The 26,435-nt window shown below is 39.2% G+C and overlaps 1 protein-coding gene across 1 annotated transcript in view; it reads right to left on the bottom strand.

Annotated features, from left to right (window-relative positions):
- MRPL3 (mitochondrial ribosomal protein L3) overlaps positions 1–26,114 on the bottom strand; it is a gene marked incomplete at both ends in the record, with an annotated part of 28,091 nt that extends 1,977 nt beyond the window's left edge. Inside the window, 9 exons of the mRNA XM_079538020.1 lie at positions 7,732–7,809; positions 8,657–8,734; positions 10,271–10,379; positions 17,996–18,056; positions 19,425–19,524; positions 23,298–23,396; positions 24,514–24,605; positions 25,442–25,620; positions 25,996–26,114. Of these exons, the coding sequence (XP_079394146.1) occupies positions 7,732–7,809; positions 8,657–8,734; positions 10,271–10,379; positions 17,996–18,056; positions 19,425–19,524; positions 23,298–23,396; positions 24,514–24,605; positions 25,442–25,620; positions 25,996–26,114 (915 nt within the window). The remainder of the gene's footprint in view (positions 1–7,731; positions 7,810–8,656; positions 8,735–10,270; positions 10,380–17,995; positions 18,057–19,424; positions 19,525–23,297; positions 23,397–24,513; positions 24,606–25,441; positions 25,621–25,995) is intronic.
- Between the last annotated feature and the right edge of the window lie 321 nt (positions 26,115–26,435).

Below are 26,435 nucleotides of genomic sequence, written 5' to 3'. Positions count from 1 at the left end.
CTTTTCATGTCTATTTTTTTGCTACTTTGGATTATTCTTATTACAGACATATGGTGTTAGAGGCTGTTTGAAATTCCTAAAAAGGAATTTAAATGTTTGTTTTCCATTCTTTTTCTTTTTTCTTAAAGCAAATCTGAAGACTTCTGAGTAAGATGTCTGTTCTTAACTGAAGGCAAAGTCAATGTTCAAATCTTTGTGCTACATTAGTTTATCTAAATGAATGTAAGATTTCTGTTCAACCTGCTTCTGTTACATTTCATGTATTAACATCAGGTGGTAGATGGTAGCTTTTTTGTGATAAAGAGAATACTTCAAGTCTGAAGATTCCTATGGGATATTTTCAACAGACCATCATACGGTAATATTTCATTTTACCCCTTCTAAACTCATCAGAATCTTGACAGATCCCAGAAGCATGAACCACGGCTGGTGTTAAAATTCTTTTCTTCTTATACACTCTGTATTTTGATTGCTGTAACTGATACAGCATGTTTTTAGACTGGCAAAAAATACTGCTCTTTTTTCATCTTTTCCAATATTTGCTGCTTTCAAGTGCAAGTAAAGCATCAGGCAAAACATCCTGAAGCGTCATATTAGAGCATTAATATCAGATTGAACGAATTTCCCTCTTTCTGTCTTTGAACTTCCAAAAGTTCTTAGGTATTATTAATCCTATTAAAAAAGTAATACAAATTCACTTCACATGTGAAAATTCCAATTAGCATCTTAAAACATGGTACAATTTTTATCTATTTTCTCTACAGAATTCCTGGATGTCTTGCTTTATGCTTATGAATAACACAGCATGCCAAATTTTCTGTATGTAATAGCTCAGATTTCTGCACAATAATTTCACAATAATATAAAGAAGCTAAACAGAATGCATCAGCAGTTATATTTGTTTTTGCAAATACTGTCTTTTAAATGACACAGCACAGGTCTTCCAGTTGTCCAAGTAATCTTCTGAGAGCAGCCCTAATAAAGGGAAAAATAGTATGTCTTTCACCTTATTCCTCAGAGTCACAATCCCACTGCAAAACAATGCTTTATAGCAAAGACTCCAAAACCGTATCAAGTAACACTTCACTTTCTTCCTTCCCAGAAACCATAAAATATTTTTTACATTCTGTGTTGAAACTGCTATATAAGCAATTGCTCTGGTAATCTCTTACAGAAAGGCAGTAGGCTCTAACACATTTGCAATTATTTACAAATAATCAACATACAAACCTCTCTCATAACTGCCTGCAGGCCCTACAAAGTAACATCTACAATTCTTAGGCATGTCATCATTAAATCTTTAAGCAGCACTCTTCTCAGGCTTTCAGGCAGTATAAATCCAATGCATTCACAACTGATAGCACTGACCCCTTTCTGCTCTCTTCCTCTAAGAAAGAAAAAATAAGGGGAAAAAAATGGGGAAAACAGGGAATCCCATGATATCCAGGTAAGTGTTAATGCCCTGTTATTAAAATCGAGTGGATCCAGCTTTTACTCACAGATGGAGCTGTGCTCAGTGCCCAACTGACTATCATAATCCATAGAAGCATTCACTCTATAACTCAAAACAACATAACCGCCTGGTTTGCTTAAATATTGTTAATATACTATAGAATTTATAGAATATATTCTACAGGTAGGTAATACACATAGTAGCACTACAGTATATTCTCAGTGATTTTTTTTTTTACTGAGAAAAGCTTTAGAGAAAGTTGAAATTGGACTTTGTCATGGTTTTGTCACTGTATCTTTAACAGTAATGGAGCTTGCAGACACTTAATAAACTGCAGATATGCATGTCCCATATACTCTGGCTGGTATAAACAAACACAAATTCAGCAGTCTATCAACATGAAGTAATATGGTCTTAAGCATGCATTAAAACTCGATGCTGAAGTCACAACTCACACTGGCAGTTTAACAGGGCTTCGGGCTGTGTTAGCAACCATAGCCAAGAATGCAAACTGTTTGCCAGACAGGAAAATGTGTTTCAATATACTGAATGTTAGAAGTAATCTTCTCAGGTGTCATATGTTACCTAGCTAAGCCACTGTGCCATTTTCAGTTAGAGAAAAGAAGTATTTCAAGAACTATAACCATATCTGACCTGCCTTACTTTTCCTTAAAGAAAATCCCCACACCAATCTATCATGGTCCAGGACAGGGAAGATGAAAGAGGTCAAGGAATAACACTGTTCCAACAATTCCTCCATTTGAGCACAGCACACCCAACTCAGGTGTCAGCAATATTGGCAAGTGAGATACAAAATAAGTAGGATACAAACTTCTACAAACTTTTAATAAAGAGAAAAATGTAAGAAACGGTAGGGGAAGACTGAGAAGTTGTTTCTTAGCTCAAACACACTACTACACTAAAGCAACGATATGCTTCAAGTTTAATTCTACCTTGCAAAAATCAACATAGTGTTCGGCACTGAATATATGAAAAAAAACTAAGTGTCTTAAAAATAGGAAACGTATGAAATATTATAAAACCTAAACTATAGCATCCAGTAGTATAATATACAATATTACAACATCCCCTCTGTTAGATACTTAAAAAAGAGATTAGTCTTATGCTGTTCTCTTGAATGAGTGAATAGAGAACTTTCTGATAATGTATATGGGAGGGAAAAAAAAAAAAAAAAAAAAAAAAAAAAAAAAAAAAAAAAAGCAAGCTTCCAGAAAAACAAAACCAAGCAACCAAACCCAACCAATGAACCAACCGAAAAAAAAAACCACCCAACCAACTAAACCTATTAGCTTTATTTCCCCCAGAGAATCAGTACCACAGTAGTTAACTGTAGGTTCTATAATCTAAAAAGATACAGCAAGAGTAACAGGTATTACCTGAGGGAGGTTGTGCTTGTAGGCACAACACAGTAATGTACTGATGTTCATTCTGCAACACCACACTACGAACAAAAAATTCCACACATTCTACAGTGCTGATAGTTTTTCTTAACTTTGTTAGACCTTGTCATTGAGAAAGAAATCCATGCTAAAGTAAGTTTTGTTGATTGGTTTTCCAGTTGGCTAGAAACGTTACTTGTGTCAGTTATTTAACTTTATGGTTCAGCATACAATATCAAATGAAAACTGTGTTCTAATTAAACCAGGAATCCACTGATCCCCATATTCTGCACCTTTTGTGCTGATAATGAAACTTGAAAAAAATCTAAGTGCTTCATCTCCATCTGCTGATGCAGTAAGTTTCCAAAAAATACGTAACATAAAATAAATATATGCTTTAAGGTGCACTGCGATTTTAATGGTTACCAAGCAACAAAGAGTGGGTACTGAACAAAGAATGCTTTCCACTTAGAGGCACACAGAGAAGAGTATAATGTGATATTTCACTTCTTGAGCTCAAAGACAGATGGTTTCACATCCCCTAGACACTACTGCTACCTAATTGCAGACAGGTATTTAGTGCAACTAACAGTTATAATGAAAGCTAATATCCTATGATTTCTCTGCTCAGCTACAAACAGCTATACATCAATGTAAAGAAAGTCAAAGTCTGTATGTAAACAAAACAAAACAACAAACATGGAAGGAATACTCACAACAAACTAAAAACCACCACAAGTGAGTACTGTACCTTCATCTCAAAACAGATTTTAAAATAAAAAATCCATGGAAGTCTGAGTTTGTAGCAATTTGGCCAAGTTCCTTCATATATTCTATTACGTTAGTCAGACAGCCCTAAGGGATGAAATACCTAATTCTACCTCAACCTTCATTTCTAATAATGAAAGTAGCTGCAACTCTGAAATATGCATGCCAAAAACCATACCTGAAGACACTGGACTTTCAAATTTCAGGTAACTATGGCTTGAAACATTTGCAAAAAGATAGGTATATTACAAGTACAATTAACACAGATTCTGATCAAACTAAAAGACAGCAAAGCAGTCAGAAAAGTGCTTTGTGTCACTCTGAATCACAGAATCATTAAGGCTGGAAAATACACTAGGATCATCCCACCCCCACCATGCCCACTGACCTCGTCCCTCAGTGCCACATCCACGTGGTTCTTGAGCATCTCTCTAATACCCAACCTGAACATCCCCTGTCACAGCTTGAGCCCATTCCCTTTCATCCTATCACTGTTACCTGGGAGAACAGGCTGACCCCCACCTCACCACAGCCTCCTTTCAGGCAGCTATAAAGAGCAATCAGGTCTCCCCTGAGCCTCCCCTTCTCCAGACTGAATGATCGCAGCTCCCTCAGCCGCTCCCCATAAGACTCGTGCTCCAGATTCCTCACAGCTTCACTGCCCATCTCTGGATCTCTCCAGGGCTTCAAGGTTCTTGCATGTTAGGGCCCAAAATTGAACACAGTACTTGAGGTGTGGCCTCATCAGTGTCCAGTGCTGAGGAACAATCACTTCCCTAGTTCTGCCAGCTACACTGCTTCTGATACAAGTCAGGATGGCACTGGCCTTTTTGGCATCCAGACAGTTTTTCATCCAGTGAAGAGTACACCTCTCCAAGCTGTCAGCTTCTCCAGATGAAGTGTGAGACAGAGGCTTTACTCAATTCTAGGCAGATTACATCAACTGCCCTTCCCTCTGGCACTAGGTAGGTCACCCAGTCATAGAAAGAGATGAGGTTGGTCAGGCAGAACCTGCCTTCCAAGAACCAACACATGCTGTCTAGGCCTGATTCCCTGGCTGTCCTGCAGATGCTGTGTAATGGCACTCAAGATGATCTGCTCTATAAGATTTTCAATACTGATGTGACAGGCCTGAAGTTCCCTGGACCCACCTTCTGACCCTTCTTGTAGATGGGCATCACACTGGCCAGTCTCCAGTCGTTTGGAACCTCCCTGGTTGACCAGGATTGCTGATAAACAATAGAAAGTAGCTTGGTGAGCACTTCTGCCAGTTCCCTCAGTACCCCTGGGTGGGTCCCATCAATAGTCTAGTTGGAGCAGGAGATTGCTGTTTCCTCCTGAATTACAGGCAGGCTTATTCTATTCTGCATTCCCTCAGGGGGCTAAGTACCCTCAGAATAACTGTTCTGACCATTAAAGACAGATCAAATTAGGCACTGAGTACCTCAGCCTCTTCCTCATCTTTTACAGTAATAATAAGGCAGAAATCACTTGGAAAAAAAAAAAAAGCTATGAAGCCATCTTTACTTTTGATATTAGGATAAAGTTCCAATCATTATCTGTGGTGAGTGAACTGAACAGAAGTGGCCACTAGAAATGGCAAGCACTTAGCTATTAATGCAGCAGACTGCCCTGACAATCAAAGTCCATTATCCTCTTCACGTTACAGATGTCAACACAGTTGTTTACTGGATGTGCTCAGATGGCTTGGCCCAGCAGTCTCCTGTCAACAAGTTTGTGGAAAATGGCAGTACTGCTGCCTCAAGCATTTCTTTTTTAAGCTAACAGCAGGACTGCTTTCAGAACAAAAACAGAAAAGCCAGGCTGGTGAAGGGGAGATGTTCCAGACCAAGTGTATGGGGCTGCTGAATCACGGCCTGAAGCACTGATTGATCACCTGAGGTGAGCAATGTCAGCCATAGGAGCACAGGTGAAGCCTGGCTGCACCTCTCCTAGACCCATATAAGAGCTGACTACCAGTAGAGAAGGATCTCTTCTGGAGATCTACTCCACTGGAGTTCCCTATGCGAGACTAGGATAGGGTGAGTGTCCTCTTCTGCTCTAGTATAATAATTACATAAGCCAAGCTCTAAAATATACTATATCATCTGTATGTTCATTGATTGTACACTAAGCAAGAGTAATTTCTTAGCAAAGAAAAGGTGAAGTTGAAATAAAAAGGTGGAAGAGGTTCATCATAAAGGAAAGCACATTTCCAGTAAGTTCTTCTCCAAACAGAAACGTATAGTGCCTGATCAATAAGGTAGCACTGATTTAAATGAGAGCTTCACGGTATACACAAAAATGTATAACACAGGCTATATTACAGATGTTTAATAAGTGTTTCTTCTCTTAACTAACTTAGAAACCTGAAAAACAAAGAACCTACTGAGTCTAGTTAAAATTAGTCTTTAGTTACTACAAATAAGAACTGTATTCAAAGTTTCAACGGTTTCATAAAACACATCCTTGCAGGATCTGAGATGAGTACATTTATTTGCCACTGGACCATTTAAGTGTGAATAGATTTTAACAGCATTACAAAGATGCACAACCTTTTGCAACAATTAGTTCTTAAGAGTACTATTAAGATCAAGTAATAAGGACAGGGCATCAAATGTTAATAGTATTTTCAGCTACATTACATTGCTAGTATACATATGTGATTTAAAACTATGATCTGACAACAAATTCACACTTAATTAAACCTCAGACTAATGTAAAGCTATCTATCAGTTTCAAGTCTCAGGCTGAACAAAGATACTTAGAACAAAGCTGAAGACTAGGTTGTTCGTTTGACAGGCCAATGAAACTATAGCCTTCATTTTATGTCACCTATGTAGTGCACGGGGATTTTGCAGAAAAGCTCCCCTGGAAAACTTTTTCTCCTGAACATGTTTGCCCACTTTATCACCAAAATCTTGGGAGAGAAACGTGTAAAAGCCATTATCCAGGCCTCGAGCAGACATGACAATCAAAGCAATTCATATATGCCTTGCTCAGAAAAAGGGCCTGCTTTCCAACCAGAGAAACACAAAAAGAAACATTTTGCTGTAAAACACCTATTCTGAAGCTAGCTCTACTTTACCTAATGCCCAGCCACTGGACTGTGGACTTCTGCTCCACAACCAGACAATAAATATCAGAAATGTTCATGGTAAAAGTAGTCCAAGAACATAAAAAACTTGTTCAAAACATCAGAACTTCCTGAACTCTGTAGCTTCTCAAGAGATCACTTAAAGAAAGATCATTTAAATCCTTACAGTACTTTTGAGGATTTTAAACTATATTTGTTATAAACCTACCTGTATATCTGGTGATCTTTATAATCAACATCACTAAAGATATCATCATGTTAAGTCAGAAAAGAAACAACTTACAAGGAATTTGTTTGCAAATGTGTAGAATATACTTAGTAGGAAGAAAAATCTATTTTGGGAAAAAAAAATCTTCGAAAGTATTTGCCTTTCTTTGATGTAAATTATTTACATTGTAAAAACACAGACTTCTCACTGTTTCAGTTTCTCTTAAATAATCTTAAAATGCTCTCCATAAAATTAGCAATTGACAATTAATTCTGTAAAATGTCACGGATACATTTATACTAATTGCAAAGGGAACTCATTATTGTGAACTCAAGCTGTTTCTCAATTACTTCTTAGAAAGCAAGTGCCGCCATGTATGTGAATGCCTTGAATAACTTAAGGCAGTGCTTGCTGTATTTCTGTATTCTGTTCATGAAAACAGCCCTTAAATAACATTCTGGAGATCTCACCAACATACTATTGACTCAGATTAGAAGAGGATGCACCTAGCCCTGAGAATTCCAGTAACTGCTGGCTTATCACATGCTACAAGAATGCACAATCCTGCTGCAAACCTAAAAATGAACTTTTTAAGCAGTGATCCACTGCTCCTATTAACCACTGTTTCAGAGAGCTGATCCTACTTGCTTTAATTCAATAATACAAGATTGAACTCTAAAGAAATGATGATTGCATTCAACGATGTTGTTTTTTTTTTGTTTGTTTGTTTTTTTCTGTTTTAATAGGAGAACAGTAGAGAGCTTAGCAGTCACTAATACCAGAAAGTTGAAACTAGCCCACATACCTTCACCAGACAATTTGTGTGACCTGGAACAGAGCCATGTACATAAATAATATCATGTTTTGTGTTGATCCTCCACACCTAGAAGACAAAGAAACCACAACATTTCTAAGCTCATTTTATTCCAGCTTTACAAATGGCAGCTAAGTAAAGCACAAACTGATTAACTGGAGCTGGTATTCTGAGGAAGAAGAATGTTCTGCAGAGACCTTAACGTGCCCCAACATTCAGCCATACGCTATTTGAAGTGCACAGCCTTCTAATTCAGGAGTCAAACAGTTTTAAGGCGCTTACAGTCAGGCAGGTTAAGGCAGCCCAACTGAAACTCCCAGGTCTCTTTTCCCCCCTAACACTAAGAGCTGTTGTAAAACTCCTGTGTGACAAATTAAGACAAATATGTTCACGCAAACATTATTGCAACCATTCGTCAGTTTCTAAATTCCATGAAGTGCTCAATTGAACAAGCACGTTTTCTAGTTATGAATCATTAGTTTTAGTTAGAAGGCAGCAGCACGCTTTGTCGCAGCCTAAAGGCTAATATGCTTTTTGTGCAAACTGCAGAGCTTGCTGGCAGAGACAGAATAGTAGATGTAATAGGCTTTGAACAGGCGGAATGGGCATGAAAATATTCACTGAAGGACACCAGAATGCTTTTTCTACTGCAGAGGCAGAGGTCTAGGGACAGAGTGCAAAACGAGAGCTGTGGAAGAATCATCTGAAACCACAGTCCCCTTGGACTACGTACATGTAAACAAAATTCAGACATCTTTGTAAGACACAAAAAGACAGGAACACACATTTGCTGCTACCGTCTTTCACATAAGCTTACTGCTGGCAAAAGCAGCAGACAGTACACTATACACACAGCTAAGTCCATCTGCTTGGTGATGCACCCACCTTATTCACACTGCAGTACAGTCAGACTTACCTTTAACGCAAAAGACGTCCTATAGATGTTACCCATTTTACCAGGCATTTTCTTTCCAGGAAAAACTCTGGAAACTTTCTAGATAAAAATAGACCTCAAAATTACATATTTGCAAAAGGTATCCTAGAAACTTGAGAGTAGCTGGAAGGAAAATAGGCTAGTATTTACAATGTTGAAAACATGTAATATTGATAAGCATTTAAAATGCTAATCCTCACTTGCTGGATGCTAAGTATTACTTTGTGTGCTTTCTGAAATAATTGACCTCAACCATAAAACCACTATAAGTAATACTGCTGTAACCACTAAAGGATTCTAGCTTTGCTTACTATGTAATTGTTATAGATTCAGACAAAATATTCACTCATCTCATATACTTGTTTAGTGAAAAAGAAGATAAGGTGCAGTTCTTTGAAACTGCTGTCATCACACCACTCTCATCCATATCATCACCAGTAGCAACTGGCAAACATGCCTAAAATACTTGCGGGTGCCAGTAGAGCTCCAGAGCAGTCCTGCCTTAGAAGATTGCCATAGCAAAACTTTGTCTTAACTTCTCCCTTCATCCAATCCATGAGTTTTATACTTATGTACAATGGATTTTTAAAGCATGTGTTTTCTTCAGAAGATAATCTAAAATGACACTTCTTGCTATTGCTTAATTTTTGTATTCCATTTTTGCTTAGCTGGGAATAGCCTGGAGAATAAAAGGCACCAAAAAAAAAAAAAAAAAAAAAAAAAAAGGCAAGAATAACTGAATAAGTTAAGTAATTTTCAGTTCTATAGTATTTTCCACAGTTTGGCCTCAGCCTCCTATAACATCGTATTAATAATTAATTGTTTTTATTTATTCAACTTCTTGGAAAGTCTTTATTTCAGAAAATCAACTGCAATAAAGCTCTAGAACACAATTTTGTCCTGCACAGGGCGGGATTACAAAAACACCTGAGGTGGTCAGCACTAGACTGGAAAATTACAGACAATTCAGGCTCAGTACTGTGACTCTGTTGGTTTTAATTCTGCAGCAAAGCTAGATTGCAGAAAGTCCTCTTAGTTCAGTCTAAATGTTGCGCAAATGTTACAAGGACAGAATTTAAAATGTATCTGTTTCAAAGAATTTTTCAAGTAATACTGCTTATAGTTTAAAACTTGAAAATATTTCATAGTCTGCTTAAAAAGGCTACGAAGCCAAGGAACTACTTCTGGGATGAAAGAGCTCATTAAGCAGCTCCACAAACCAGTATAAGTGACAAAAGCAATTGGGGGTTTCACAGTACAGCCATCTATTTCTGCAGAGAACAGCACAATATCTGCAGCATAAAACAACGAGTAAATCTTCCCTAATGCAGAAATGATTTTTAGAATTCTCTGTGAAGTTTTAAGACTATTTCTCTCAGCCACAGTACAAGATGCCACAATTTGCTCAGCTACTTACCAGCAATAAAGTACACTCATACATTTATCTGCACTATTCATTATACAGATTTCTGAATCTCACTTGGAACAGCTGGGGTTCTCTGCTACCACAGAGCAAATAATTCATTTCTAGTTAGTAGTTCTAAATATACAGGAGAATGTTTACAACAGAAAGTGGGGAGGCATAAGAATCCTTACATTGGTAGATATTGCTCCAGGACGTCTGTGAGTTTTAGTTTGGCCGTGGCTGGCAGGCTGGCCTTTAAATCCCCACCTTTTCATGACACCTTGAAACCCTTTACCAATTCTGTAAAGAAAACAATAAAGAAACAAGTCTGGGTTAGACTTACAGTAAAGTTTCCAGCAATAAACAATACTTTAAGTCAGACTCATTAACATTTTATAAATGTTTACCTTTTACTTTTAGCAAAGTTCTTCAGATACAAGAAAATATTTTAAATATATCTATACAATGAACATATTCTAGTACAATACTTCAGTGTCGCTTTAGAGAGTAAGAAGCATGATGGAGTCATGCTACAACGATATACAATGTTCCCAGCTGTGACTGTATGTGGTATTATGAAAAAATTTTAACCAATGTCAATATTTGACACCATAAAAACAAAAACCCCAACCAAAAGTAGCTGTATAACAAAATATACCACAGCTTAATGAAAGGCAGTGTCAAGAAAGGAAGAGTACGGCTGCTTGGACTTCAAGATAAACCAAGGAACATTTCTTCTCCCAACTACAATAGGTCCATCTCTTGAACACAGCTTGTTTTCACTACACAGTCTGTAGTAATAGCATTTAACACATTTGATCTGGACTCATCTGACAAGCTGTAAAACAAAGTAACAAATAAAGCATCTTCAATGCCTCAACATTTGAGGCAAATACAATTACTGGCTCTGGAGTTCTGTTTACTGCAAGGAGAGACTCAACAGGAAAATCTGGCTCATTGTTACACAAAAGAAAAGCAGATTACAGCGTGTGCTTAAATCCACATTGTCACTTTCCAAAAGGAAAAGTCTGTCCACAGGGCTTGTGACTGCCCTGATCATTTAATTATTGTAACAAGATTATCCAATTTATAGAGATCCTTTCTCCGCTAATGCACTTCCCAATGCTGCAGTCCTATTAGTTGCAGCATCAGAACCTTCCAGCCAAACACAGGAAAATAAAACTGGGAATAATCATGCATACTTCCATGTTGTAGTTGTACCTATGGACGACACTTTGTCATCTTCCCTGATAGCAAAAGTGAAGAGAAAAATAGACAAATGCTGAAAACATCAACATTTCCAAAGGGAGGTTCTTTCCTCTTCCACTTGAATACTCTGATTGGTGGCCTACTTGCCTGCAGCAATTTTTTCTTTTAGAACTATCCATTACAGCCATGTTTTCCAAGTAGACTGCTTCTGGCATCTCTACTGGAAGATGGAATTAGCAAACTCTCCAAAGCCAAGTGCAAGTGCGTCATACAACAGCTGTGCACTTAGCAGAGAGAGCACACTGGGGGCCATGATTAATTCTTTAGCTGCAGAAACATTCTTGCAATTCATAGAAAACCACAGAGCCATCTAAAGCACTATTTCAAAAGAAAACACTACTGTCAACTTCAACCAAGAAGCAAAATCCCTGAAGTCATGAACCACTTCAATATTTCATTTTGTTCAGATCACTTTTAAGAAATTAACAATTTTGAACCCTGTATACTGTACTTTCCAGTAAAACATTCAGTATTTCTAGCAGGATTGCATTTTTATATTTCCAAGAGGTGACTTTTGAGAAACCATTTATTTCATCAAGCGTAACGAGATACCACAAGAGTTCCTAGAGTTTAATGATTTATATTATGCATGATGCAATAGAATGATAGTAGATGCTTATCTACTATTAGTTTTCTCTTTGGCTATACACACATTCAATTTATAACACCAAAACCTTAAGAAAATGTATAGAAAGTTTGTACAGATTGGAAAAATAGTATACTGGTAAACATTACATTTCTCAGGTATCTATTGATCTGGAATATGAAAACAGTCATCAGTATCTGAAATATTCTGATAAAGGCCAAGAAAGAGATCTCCATTGTGAAATTAGAATTTTTCCTAACGTTTAAAGCTTTACTAACTACCAATGTTCTTTCATCATATTTATTCAATCATTCTTTACAATATTTTCACTTCTCCCATGTTAAGAACTCGCTGAAGGTCACTGAATTACCTACAAATGCACTTAATCTTACCATTTTCTGAACTTTAAGTTTTCCACTCAATATGACCCTCAAATGACCATTATGATTCAAAACAAAGTTTTATAAATTACATAAAATAAAATTTTTAATAAATAATTTAGTAAGAAGGAACTCAAGTTTTGTTTCATTCTGGAGTTTTTCATTTTTTTGTTAAGAAATAGCTGTACACAACATTCTTTAAGCACATGTCAAGATGAAAAGCAATTATATAGACAGCATGTAGGTCTTGCCCATCTTTTTTTCTGAAATGAAGCTGGAGCCAGAATAAAAGCTACAGGATTACGTGACTCAAACAAAGTCTAAAATTCAGTAAGGAACTGCTAGGATCTATTTAAACCCAAGTAAAAAGGAGGACTGTTCAATCAGGCATTTACTAGCTCAGCCAATGTTCCTTGGTCACTTTAGAAGAATACCATACTTGCAACCTGAGTCCATGTTGATGAGCCTGTGATCTGTTCTCGAGTGGCAATTCCTCTATTATATGCAAAGAATAAATACTATGAATAATTTTTTCATCACTTAGAATTTACTTCTAGTGCAAAGATCTTACATTCTTCCAATTGTATGAAATGCAAAGTGGTTTTGAAACTAGTACTTATCTCATACAAGCAAGGAAAAGAATTTAAGATGCACACTGTTCAAGACACAATGCTGAACAATCAGAGATTTATACCAGTATAGAGTTGTCTTTAACTTCCTGAATTCTGCCTAAAAAGAACAATTATTTGTAACACATTGTTGTCAGCTTCTAACAGATGCTAGCTGTCAGCTCTTAGTATCACCAATTAATTGCAGATTGCTTCGTTGCTCTCTTCACTCATTTTAAAAGTTACTAAGTGTGAATGAATACAGCAAATATCACCAGTCACATGCAAAAAAATATTACCAAACCAAGTGATATTTTCCAAAAGTGAACAAAACAGAAAATTCCAGCATGAGAATGCTACATCCTCTGTTAATAAGTCTTGTGAGTTCATTTCCACCAAGTATTTCTTAGTGTGAGCTAGTCCAAAATCAAAAGATTACAGCATATAGTTACCATATATGAAATACAATAGGATTACCCGTAAAAGATACCAATGAAACATGTTATCTTTCCCACAGTTACTTTTCTTTTGATGACCTACATCACCACCTCATCTTGGAATGCTTCAAATTTTTTTCTACGAAATCCTTAAATGTAAACATACAATTCTGATTTCAAACAAACTCAAACGTATAAGAAAAGGTGCACCCCCAAAATTTTTTTACTAAGTATAGCTCTGCTAACTTAAAATATTTTCAAAAACGCTGTGGCTTTGCATAGTGGGACCTTAATCTAGACCCATATTTCAAACAGAATTAACATCTAGATTCTACTCTGAAAGAATCAAGTTGCATGTGTGGTATCTGAGAGATGGTTATCAAGAACTTACATTAAAATATACAACATTTCTCATCCTACTTGCATTGTTAAGATTTCTTGATAAGACACTTACTACCTGTTGTCTTGGCTTGAATCAAGGACTAAAACAATACCTGAACAAGCATGCATCAGACCTCTCTTCATTAGGCTTGACAGTATACCAAGCATGTATTCTTTTGTAATACAATGAATTTAGTCACTTACTTTACTTAGCTCCACTGAAGCATGATTGCTTGGATCCCATAAAGGAACCACAGGCAACAATCCCGCATACGCAAAACTAACATGAACGCTAAATGTAATGAAAATAATCATTCTGTAGAGCTAGAAATAGAGTTCAATTAGATACAGTTGTTCTAACCTCACCTGCTGGAAAGCAGCCATTCAATTCAATTACACAGTTCTTACAAAACCTCAATTTCTAGGTCTGATAGAAGCAAAATGCCAGTAACTAATGACCCAACACTCATTTGAAAGATACCAAAATAAAGCACTGTAATTAACGCACACTACTGAACTTAGCTGATTTAAAGAAAAATTATTTAGATACTGTAGAGGAAGAAGACTCCACCTATTCAGTCAAATGATTTCAGACAACTATAGAGAATATTTTTGGATTCAGATGATGCTGTTAGCCTATGAAGCTCAAATAAAGCCACTAAGCACTTAAGAAGTCACCATTTGCACGTTCCAAAAATAATCACGTTTGGCTATTTCTTTGGAGTGACAAAATTTCTGATGTTTCATGAGTTTCAGAAAACATTCACATGAAAGGCAAAGAAGTGGCAGAAAAAAAATCTAATCCAACTCATGCTCCATCCAGCACTCAGGCTACTAGTTTAAGGCCCTGTCCCACCTCCTCCCACCTCATGTTTTGGACATCTTTGTACCACACTGAGGAGCAAGCTGGGGCATGTGACTGGTCCGGTTGAAAGCCTGACCACTGAAGAACAGGTACATCACAGAGCACTTCTCCTTCATGTACCTCATGGTGGCAGCAAGCTAGAAGAGCTGTGCAGGAGGAAACACCACCACCTCTTTGGGGAGCTATGCCAGCTCAAACACATCAAATAACACAGTCCTTAACAGAATCATTTCTGGATTGTGCTATATATTTTAAAGAATATTAGGGCTAAAAATGACTAACAGGCCACAGAAATTGTGAGGTTCACTCCTGTGCCAAATACTGTGTATTTTTGATACATACCTCTGAGACAGAGGACAAGCCTACTTTAAAAACAACTATGAAATTTAAGGACTGGATTTTAAATTGCTGACGAGGACTAAGAAAAAAATTCAGCTCTACCAGGACTGACAGCTCCCAGACTGACGCTGCCTACTGTCAGAGTTTTAGAAGCTACGCACACTGTGCCAAGCAAATTAAGAGACTTCATATAAAACAAACTGTCTCTATCCCTAGCTGAGCCTTCTTGTTGCTGTGAGTGCTCTTCTTCAGAGATATAAATGAATCAAAACATTTCAAAAGACGATATTTCCAAGGAAGGTTTGAAAGCAGATATCCCCAAGCAAACAAGCAAACAAAAAACCTACCCTACATTTTGATAATCAAATCTAACCAAGATACCAACCAAGTCTTTTCTGAAACATAATACTAGCAGTTTGTTTAACATACAATAGAGAACTAAAAAACAAAACAAAACCTTATCGTGCTTGAGGATCACTTTTCTGATTTTCACCTTGGCACAGGAAGTGTACAAAGGGATACTGTGCTCATCTGGATCATTAACAGTCAGTAAACATTTAAACATCGTTTATATACCCCACTATATTCCCTCCTTACAGGGGTGGCACATTTTCTTTCTTTTTTTTTTTTAAATAAAATTAATAATGTTACGAAAAGTAGCATCGCTATGATCATCCACGTGACTTCCAGCATTGCACACTTCATTGTTTTTCCTCAAATAAAAAAAAATCCTGACAGTCTCACAAATGTGAAATACGTGTTTGTGTAAGAAGTATTTCTGAAAACTGTACCAGCAGTGGTAGCAATTACTGGCTTTTAAATCTGTAACAGTCTGAATCAGGGAAATAGAAGTTGCCTCCAGCTGTGACTCAGCACAATATTCTTACGTAACTTTTCAAAATGCCGATATGGCTTCTGACCTCCAAGCGCTACATCATCTCTACAAATGAGACCCGAGAGAGTAAAGGCTAATTTCAGCCTATGGACCAAACCTTCACAGATTCCTTCCTCCTACAGAAAGGAGAAGATGTATCCTCTTCAGTGTGGTCCCGACACAAGTCTAACAACAAGCATATTCTTACTTCTATCCCAATGTGCAGCCCTAATGCTACAGACCAATGCAGTCATCGTTCCCAAAATAAATTGTTCACTCTTCATCAAAGCATTTCTTGGATATTTTTGTGAAATCTGTGTTCCTTACATGGACAGTAACTAAGAATGATGGATACAGTATTCTGAAAAATAAAAACAAAACCCATCCAAGAATGGGACTAATAAACACTGGATGGTAATATATGGAATAATATAATAATAAGTAAATACCTAAAGAAAAATTGAAATGTACTCAAATAATTCAATTATTTCCCAACAATCAAGGTAATATAATGCAGAGCTCCAGAAGAGTGGCTATTAATTAAAGTAACAGTCAGAATGGCACAGAAAGAGGCTAAAAAAAATATCAGACATAGAAAGACTGGAACAATTAGGGGATCATACCAACAGAAAAACCCATGATAAAGAAAATCCTGATTTCTCCTTTCAATTTAAGATTTTTTTCTTCTCCCTTTACAACGGGCACCTGTACATCAGGATGACATGCTGCCAGTATCAGTGGTACAAATAGTTAATTTCCAAAACTGGATCACACAAATAGATGAAAATACTGTCTAACAAGAGGAGATGGATTCACTGAACACAGGCAGGAACATTGTCTGTTCTCAGGTGGCTCGTAGGTTCAAATGCACACAGTGAGATAGAAATCAGAACTCTGAGGATGCTTACCAGTATCTCTTAAGGTGGCAAGAAGCCTTCCTAAGCACTTGGAAATAACTACTACAAAAACAAAGCTCTTCTGCATTAACCAAGTGTGACATGCACTCTGCATGCATGGAATGCTCGTATCCCTGATTATGCAAGTATTTTGCTTTACAAACAAGCCGTTGCCTCCCAACTGCTGCTCACTGAACACAGTTTAGATGCTGAATTAATAATGCACCAGGTGAAAGTTTGCATAAGCAAATCTGACATAGAAAAATGCTAATTCCAGGAAACTCCTTGATAAGGTGCCCTTATAGGTGTATTCAGTTGAGCCATATGAGAGCTGACTATTCTGCCGTGTTGAAACAGTCCATTTCCCCCAATATATGCAAAGCCCTGTGAGTAGCATTAGGCATTTCTAATATGTATGTGAGACAATTGCAATGTACGCCACTTCAAACAAAGCCAGTTTGGTGTTATCTCCATTGCACAAAAAGCTAAACATCAAATGGAAAATATTATCTTGGTGGCACAATGCAACAAAAACACTTCACTAACACATGGAGATAGCTCTCATTTCTCTTGAGCAATGGCAATTGTGCATGTAACAGATGAAGCATGACTAGTTCCTGTGGCAAGATGCCAGATACTCTTCTGACACCCCCTAGCACTTCAATCCTAATTTGGCATTCTGTGGTCTGAGAGGAAATCATTCCTCCTACGTTAAAGTAAAAAGATTGTTAGCTGCTGCTGGCAGAAGAGATGAGCTGGAATATGAGAGAAAACAATCCAGTAATTTGACAGTTCTGTTGTCCAGCTAAATGTACTCACTATCTTTTTGCTTTTCTTTCTGTCTACATCATTAATCCCTTTGCATCTCTTCACCAAATCAAAATTAGGCAGCTTTGCTGAGAGTTGAGGCCTCTTGGCACTTCCTTCCTCCCATCTGCACATATCACACGGGCTGCACTGCTGACCTCCAGGCCAGTACTGAGCATGAGCAGCTCTTCCTTGGGCTGCATCAAGCCCTTCAGCACTCATCACATTTGTGACAGATAACACGTGCAGAACCATAGCCCTAAGGGTTCAGGTTTTTTCTGTTTACAAACCATGTCAATATTCAAAAGCTTCAGAGGAGAAAGATAGTCTGCTATTTCTGACCAAGGGCAGAGTAGATTTCCATTGCAACTGTATCTCAACTTTTGCTGAGCTGTAAATTCAAGCCAAAGCAGAACAAAGAATTCAACAGGCCATCAGAAGGATAAAGCATACATGAGAACATTGGGAACGTACGTTTTTGCAGTAACATCCACAACTTGCCCCGGGCGGAAGTGAGCAGCATACAGAGGAGTACCTTCAAAGAAGAGGAGAGATCATTTTGAGCCAAGTGCCAAAACGCTCAAATCATACCAGTCATTGCCATCCACATTTGACTACAGTCACAAGAGAGTTCTGTTTTTAACTCATGTATTATTTGTGCTTCTTTATAAACCTCTGAAGTGACTGAAATAGGTGCTTTCTAATTGCAACTTAAGCCCCTTTCTCAGTCGCTCACCCCATTTCAGATGAGTAGGAAGCAGGGGTTGGGGCTGTACTTAAAAATGTTGCATTTGAGACAATGAAAAAAGGCCCAAATACAGAATTAGGTAAGACACAATAAACAAACTTGGCAAGAAAACAGAATATGCTCCCCTTGTAACAACTAGCACCTCACAAAGTGTGGAGGGGGTTGGGGGATAAAAAAAAAAAAAAAGGAAAAAAAAACTTTGCAGTTTCTCCTCTTTGTCTGGACTTGGTGTTTCTAAACCAAAGACTGCAACAGAAGAACATCCACTTGGGAATTATCTATACATTACTTTTAGTAGGACCAGAGCTACTGCAGGTCAATGACATCACTCAATCGAGTGTAATTTCCCACTTGATCAAAGTTAAAATTTTAATTAGAGATTTGCCTTCAGCATTTTTTTTTGTCCAAATGCAATATTCTTTTATAAGCACCATTTAAAAGACAAACACAATTGTAAACAAACCTCGTTTACCTACAAATGAATTTTAATCTGAAGACCCACAGAGCTACAGTTCTAGCAGAGCTTCCACTGTATTGTAGTCAATTAAAGAAATGAAATTTTAATCATGTCATATCCACAACTAACATCACGTGATTTTCAAATCTGTCTTAATGATGTAAACCTTCCCTATAGCTCAAAACCAAAAATCCTCACATTAAATAACGTTATTTTATGACCCATATAGACCTGGGCTAACATGCCTGATGTCATCACATGACCCATACAAGCCTGGGCTAACACATCTGTCAGCAGCAAGCAACTGATGTGAGATGAGGTACGTGAAGAATGTTACAGATTAAAAATACACTCTCTCATTGACTTCAGTAAAAATCAGTGTATTGAAAACCTGAAATTCTGTTATATATCAAGCACTTGCTTCCATTAATTACTCCAGACTTCCTCTTCATGCCAGACTTGATTTTTATCAGTTACCGCACTGCATCAAATAGCCCTTGCTAAAAAACATCCTTAGAAGCAAATAAAGATACAAAACAAGTTTGTTTGTGCCCAGTACAGAGAAATAAGAGTTCTGCAATAGTTGGCAAAATTCCACAGAAAACAAAAATGTAACACACTTTTTGACTTGGATTAGATCTACAAGAAATGGCAGACAGTAAATGACTGCATCTAAGTCAGCTGATCAAAAAGATTACCTGGTTTAATTATGGCATCATCTGTCACATTAAATGATGTAACTTTCTGCTTCCTTGGTACTCCAGCTTCTCTAAAAATTTCCATTTCAGCCTCTGATTTCTGTAACAAACAGCAGCCATTAAAAAAAAAATTAAAAAAAAATCTTACAATACTCAGAGCACAGAAAGTGATTAGAGATGGTCAACACCACTCAGGCAGACATCATACTCCATTTTTATCTTGAGAGTAATATTTTAACCCTCTATAAAATACATTTATAATTCCTGTGGCTGCACTTCATTTTTTGAGTTGTTAGCTCAGAGCTGCATTACATGAACAAGAGGTAAATTTCTAAGATCATGGGGAGGAAACCAATCATTTACAACACATGTAAAATGTATCAGTGCTTTTTCACAACTTCAACTCCTTTCAAAATGTTCTGGAAATTTAAATAATAATTTAAATTGTAAATAATAATTTAAATTTGCTCCATCCCTGGAGCACTCAAGGCCAGGTTGCACGGGGCTTTGGGCAGCCTGATCCAGTAGATGGCAGCCCTGCCCATGGCAGGGGGTTGGAACTGGGTGAGCTTTAAGGTCCTTTCTAACCCAAACCATTCTGTGATTTTTATAATTCTATGAAAACCATTTGCTCCTTTTCAGTGCTGCTAATCATTCAGTTCCACGTCACCACAAATTACATTTATTCCACTTAACAAATAAAATCAGACCAACAGAGTCAGGCATTGCAAGAACTTCCAGAAACGCTTTACTGAGGTTGCAGGAAAAAGTGATGCAGTTGATTTGGCTTCAAATGAATTCCAGAAAGCAACTGAAGCATGTGACAGTGCTGCCACACTTGGGCAGTCACAGCACTTACTTTCTCTTCTCAAGACCTTGGTGCAATTATCTCTCAAGCAAAAAAACTTTGTTTTTTCAGACCAAACTTTAGAACTGATTTTGTTTACTTTTAAAATCTGCACACTGTGTTTCCTTTTGGTTTTAAAAAGTTGTGAGGTGTTACGAGAAGAGAATGAAAAATGAAGGAGCAAGAGGATGGAGCAGCTCTGACTCAACCACAAGCCCCAACCTCTACCTTTATGAATCTGTCCTCACCTGAGGAGGAAACACGGTTACAGCTTTTGAAGGCTGATGTTTCTTTTAATTACTTTTAAGTGATTTCTAAACTGGATTTCACAGTACAAAATGCTTTAGATAATACTACCTTTTTAAAAAAGGCTATCAATTAAATCCAAAAATCTCCCAAAAGACCATGAACACATAAAGCATTAATGGATGACAACTGTACTGAAGTGCAGTACCACACTGGAGGATAAAAACACAAAGCAAATCCCTCCTCTACTAGATGTCTGCGTGTCAACCCTTCTTTTCCACCGCTGCGTGCAACCGCCTCCCCAAAGAGCATTGAGGGGAGCCACACGTTCAGCACAGGGCCTGCAAGGAGCTACTGCAGCTGAACAAAAGTAACTGAAAATCAAAGGGAGAAAATGGCTTTCCCATCACAACCCAACTCCAGCCTTTACATTTTCTATTCTACCTTAGCACGGTGTCTCCGAGCAGCCATGCCACCTCGGCCTTTACAAACCCCCTGAAAGGTAACACTGGCAAGAAGAGAAGACTGCGTGAATTCTCAAATGTTCTTCCTTGAAAAAGACCAACAACGTCTTCTAGTGTTAGAGGAAAAAAATGAACCTGCCCTCACTTCATGGAAGCATATAAAAATATTTTGGAAGAAGTGTTACTATACTGAGACTGGAGAGCTGGGCAGGGAGCAACCTGATGAGGTTTAACAAGAGTAAGTATAAAGTCCTGCACCTGGGGAGGAATAAGTGCATGCATCAGTGCAGGTTAGGGTCTGACCTGAGATAAGCTCTGCAGAGAAGAACCTGGATGTCCTGATGGTCAGCAAGTTGGCCAAGAGCCAGCAGTGTGCCCTGGTGGCCAAGAAGGCCAGTGATATCCCAGGGTGCATTAAAAAGAGCGTGGCCAGCAGGTCGAGGGAGGTGATCCTCCCCCTCTACTCTGCCCTGGTGAGGCTGCATTCAGAACACTGTGTCCAGTTCTGGGCTCCTCAATTCAAAAAGGACTCTTAGAAGGAATCCAACAGGGAGCCACAGAAATAACAAAGGGTCTGGAGCATGTCCCCTATGAGGAAAAGCTGTAAGGGGCCAGACCAGCCAGAATTTCTTTTTAGCTTGATGCAAAACACAAACACTTCTTATTTTTTTAAGGAATTTGACACTCAAAAGAAATACATGAAAGTCTCTTTGTCAGTGAAATTACTGAGGGAATCACTGGGTTGAATTCATTAAAATTAAAAAAAAAAAAGTCAGCAGCTGTGAGGAACCCAAGGAAGACAGGTGTTTCTGTGAGGAATTTACAGAAAATAAGGTGCTTATGCTCACACAACACAGAATCATTCCACTTTCTTTTAATTCTTGCATTCAAACACTTCAGAGAGGAAAAAAACAACACGCTGCAAGATAAACATAGGAGAACAATGACTCAAATCTGAGTTAAACCAGAAAAATAGATCACCTGTGGGTTCCTGAGCAGTATAATTGGTCAGAAAACACAGGTCAAATTCTCTTAGAATCTCTGCAGTCTATACAAGGATGACAACGATGATGGTAATTACACAGAGCTCAGATCTAGGCCAGGTCCTCACTACAGATTTATTTGTTCAAGGATACTCAGTCAGTATCTTCATTAAAATTATAGAACCATAGAATGGCCTGGGTTGAAAAGGACCACAATGATCATCTAGCTTCAATCCTCCTGCTAGGTGCAGGGTTGCCAACCACCAGACCAGGCTGGCCAGAGCCACATCCAGCCTGGATAAGCTTAACCAAGTCAGTAGGAAAAAATAATCCCCAAGAGAATCATTTATGTAATGCAAATCACTGGAAAAGCTTGAATTGGCTTTTTATGCCACTCTATGTGTTTCTCTGCTCCTTTTTGTCCCTTGCATATTTTGACTCTGACAATGCTAAATCACAGCCAACATTACCTTCACAAAGAGATCAGTTGTATGGAGTCTAACGTGCAGAATACAAACTGAAAGCTGTTTGACTCTCACAATTATCGAATGTCTTAAACCAAGATTATAGGAAACAAAAAGCACTGCTGCAATTTCTCCAGGAAAAATGTCGCAGCTGGAAAGTGGAAATGGACCAAAGCAACATACAAAAAGTAGAAGCAATGATGATAAAATACAGCATGAACCCACTGAACGCTTAAGGAAGAAAAAAGCCAACAGATATACCAAATGAAAAAAAAAAAGCCAGAATCTCAAAGAGAGACAATCTGCTTAGTAATCACAAGCTCTATTTTCTTTCCTGCCTAAATCAAATAAATGAGTCTTGGGACACTGCGAGATGTGAAAAGTGATACTTGGTAGAAATAATGGATCACAGAAAAAAAGACCCTTTGAGGGAAAGCTCCGTTCCTGCCTTGATCTATAATTCAATTTTCCTCATCAGCAGTGATGACAGCTCTGAAAGGCGGCCAGAAGCACTGAAGGAGGCTGGGAACTCCGCATCAGGTGTGCGGGGCTTCCAAACAAGTGTGTGGTATCACTGCTGTTCATGAAGCCATTTTCCTGAAAATTCATCTCACACTTCTTCATCAGTAAAACTAGCTGCCAAATACCAATCTCAACAGACCTGTGCAGGCATTACCACTAAAAACCTCTTAACCAAGGACTGAGATTAGCAGTAGGGAAATTAGCAAGCATGAGCATGACAAAGATCAGATTCCAAACACGTCAAAGTAGGACAATTCATCTTTTAGAAAAATTTTGTTTGTGTTATTGTTGCACTGTCATCACAAGAGAAACAACTCCAACAAAAACACCCAAAGCAGTTCACTTACAGAAAAAGGAGATGCGTTTTTCCCTCCAACAAGTAGCCTTGCTCTTTTTCCACCTGACTCTTCCTTTGAAATGTACTTCAAAACATGGCAGTCTTGCACCTTAACAAAAGGGAAATAGTGATTACTTAAGCATAAGCAGATGTTCATGCTTTCGTACTTGAGTAAGAGATTATGAAGGCATGTCAAAGTACTTCTCTTCTTCGTTCATACTTGTGTAACAGGAGATAGAGTGTACAGACAAGGCCGTGTGTTGCCCTTTTACCATAAACATTCTTTTCCTAATTAATTAAAGGCTTAACTTAGAGAAGATACTTGTAAAATGATACCTACATTTTTGTGAATGCTCTAGTGAACTCCTATTGCCTTCTTCTGTGAGCAAGATGTGTATAATCTAAAGGGGGACTATGAGAAAGAACCAGACAGGCTCTTTCTGTGACAGGAAAAGGGGAAATGGTTTCAAACTAAAAGAAGGGAGGCTTAGATTGGATATAAGGAAGACGTCTTTTACAGTGAGGGTGGTGAGGCACTGGCACAGGTTGCCCAGAATGGTGGTGGGTGCCCCATCCCTGGAGACATTCAAGGTCAGGCTGGATGGGGCTTTGAGCAGCAGATGTAGCTGTGGGTGTCCCTCTTCATCGCAGGGCAGTTGGACTGGATGGCCTTTAAGGGTCCCTTCCAATTCAAGCGATTCTATGGAAATCTCTACAGGAAACAGCTGCAAAGCATGCAGTAAGAGCCTGTGTTTTGGCCTCCTGGTCCTTCATCCTGTAACCCTGGTGGTGTTCACAGCCCCCATTTGTCACTGGATAGCAGCAGGTATGCAAAACAGTTTCATCTCAGCAATGTCTGCCAGAAAATACCAAGAAGCAGCTTCATGGCTACAAAGATTCAGCAACCAACGTAAAACTAATCTGAAAGTGCATAAAGGTGGCAAAAAAAAGCAAAGCAGGAACGGTAATCCAACTTCGCATTGTTCTCCCACCTCCCCTCTGCTTGGCCCAATTTTGCAGCACCTGAACACTTGAGGCAGAAGGCAGACCCCTTCTACTCATACAAAGTCTAGCATATAGAGAATAGCCACAGTGTGCTATGCAAAGCCACAGTGTTCTTTTTTTAAAGGAATTTCTTTCTCTGCAAAATGATACACTTCACTTTTGAGACTTCTGGTTAATCTGAATACAGTAAAGGGGATGAAATTCAGCATGACTTGTTTCACCTTAAGCAGTGTGACAGCGTGCTTCTTTCCTGACTTGGTCCATATTGGCATCATTCCCAGTTTCACTGCAACAACACCAACTCTGACAGAATCTGCAGATCAGAAGAGAGCACAGATGCGACTCCATGCCTAACATTTGAAAGAAGTCATCTCAGAACCAACAGAACTGCCAGCGAGGTCTCAGACATGTTCTTCTGTGAAATTACAACACCTGTGCAGAATCCTAGCACCAAGCCAACTATTAAAAAGTCTTCTCCAGTTCATCCCACCCCTCTCTTTGCATGTTTCTGACACTGTAACTGTATGGCAAAGGCACCCTGTCAAATGTGTGCTTTCCCACTGTCCTCCGCTTGAAAAACAGAACATGTCAGATGGAGAATAAATGCCTGAAAAATCAAATATATTTCCTTGTAAGTAAATGCAATGCATCAGTTCTCTAAAAACCATTTAAAACACCACAAGGTGTTAACACCCTTGTGGGAAGCTTTCAGTTCAAATCAGCACCTGGTAGGTTCCAGTGCCACTCAACGTTCAGATAATAAGCTAAGAACTCATCTAAAAAGAACCCCCAGAATGTAAAACACGCAAAGTTCAAAGCGTTCTTGTAAATACCGCTGCAATGAGAACTGTAATATAATACATCCCACTTCTCTGCAGTGATTCTAGTGTCTCACTGGCTAGAGCACAACATGAAGTTCTCAACCCTTCAGAAAGGCCACATCATTTGACATCAGACAACAGCCTAACACAGTCTGCGAAGCCATGAGAAGACCCACGTGGATGACAACAGAATTTGGAACAAAGTGCTTTTTTTGCCTTACAGAGAGCAAAGACAGATCACAGACAAAAAGGCTGCAGAACTTTGGTATTACTGAATGCAACAAGGATCATTTCACTTCCATTTCGATGTTTCAGAAGGTTTTCTCACCTGGTTTCCACTCATTCAGTGGCCACGGCTCGTCCTTCAGTGGGCACAGCTTGCTGGCTGTCTGCGCTCTGCACTCCTCCGCTGCTGCCTTCCTGAGGAACTGCTCGTTCTCTTCAGACAGATGCTCGTGCCACCATGTTGCATCGTGCACAGGCCTGGCTGCAAAGCCCAGCTGCCAGCTTTCCAGGAGTGGGAAACAGTTTGGGTGTCTGATCAGCTCAATGACCCAAGACATGTACGTCTGTGATGCGCTACATACAAGGCTGTATCGCTGCACAATACAGCATGCAGTAACAAAGGCATTATGCCAGCAAGCTACTCAACCACAGTCACTCAAACAGCTGACCCTTAGAATCACAGAGTCGTTAAGGCCAGAAAAAACACCTAAGATCATCCAGTCCAGCGGCCATCCCGCCCCCACCATGCCCACGTCCCTCAGTGCCACACCCACACGGTTCTTCAACACCTCCAGGGCCGGAGCGGCAGCGCTGGGGATGATGTGCGGAACGCAGCCCTCCCCCCCCCCCGCGACCCGGCAGCCTATCCCTCGCTACCTATGGCCGGACGCCGCCGTCACCGCCCGCAGCGGCCTCCCCGACGCCGCAGCCGCCGCCGCCGCCGCCGCCGCCCGCAGCCGCGCACCGAGCCGGGCCAGCAGCCCCAAGCCCGCCATGCCGCCACCGCCGGCGGAAGCGCAGCACCGCCCGGTCCGACGCGGAACTGTTCCGTGCGGCGCGGGAACAACGTTCCGCCGGGAGGAACGGGGCGATCCGTGCGGCGTCGCGGGGTGTGGCGGAGCCGGTGTGAGGCTGCGAGTAGCGGCAAGGCGCAATAAAACAGTGCGGGCGGCCGAAGTCACCCTCTGCTTCTGCGTTTTGTTTTCTTCCGTTTTGTTTCCCGCTCTGTGGGACGGGTGTGTGTGTCGGTGCCTGAATGTTCACAAAGCTGCCCTCAGTTTCCACACGTGTGCCTCGGCCTCACGTTCACCTCCCGC

This window comes from Tetrao urogallus, assembly GCF_951394365.1.
Source record: "Tetrao urogallus genome assembly, chromosome: 7".
Taxonomy (NCBI): Eukaryota; Metazoa; Chordata; class Aves; order Galliformes; family Phasianidae; genus Tetrao; species Tetrao urogallus.
The sequence above is the reverse complement of the archived record's forward strand: the minus strand, read 5'-3'. Positions and strand labels throughout refer to the sequence as shown.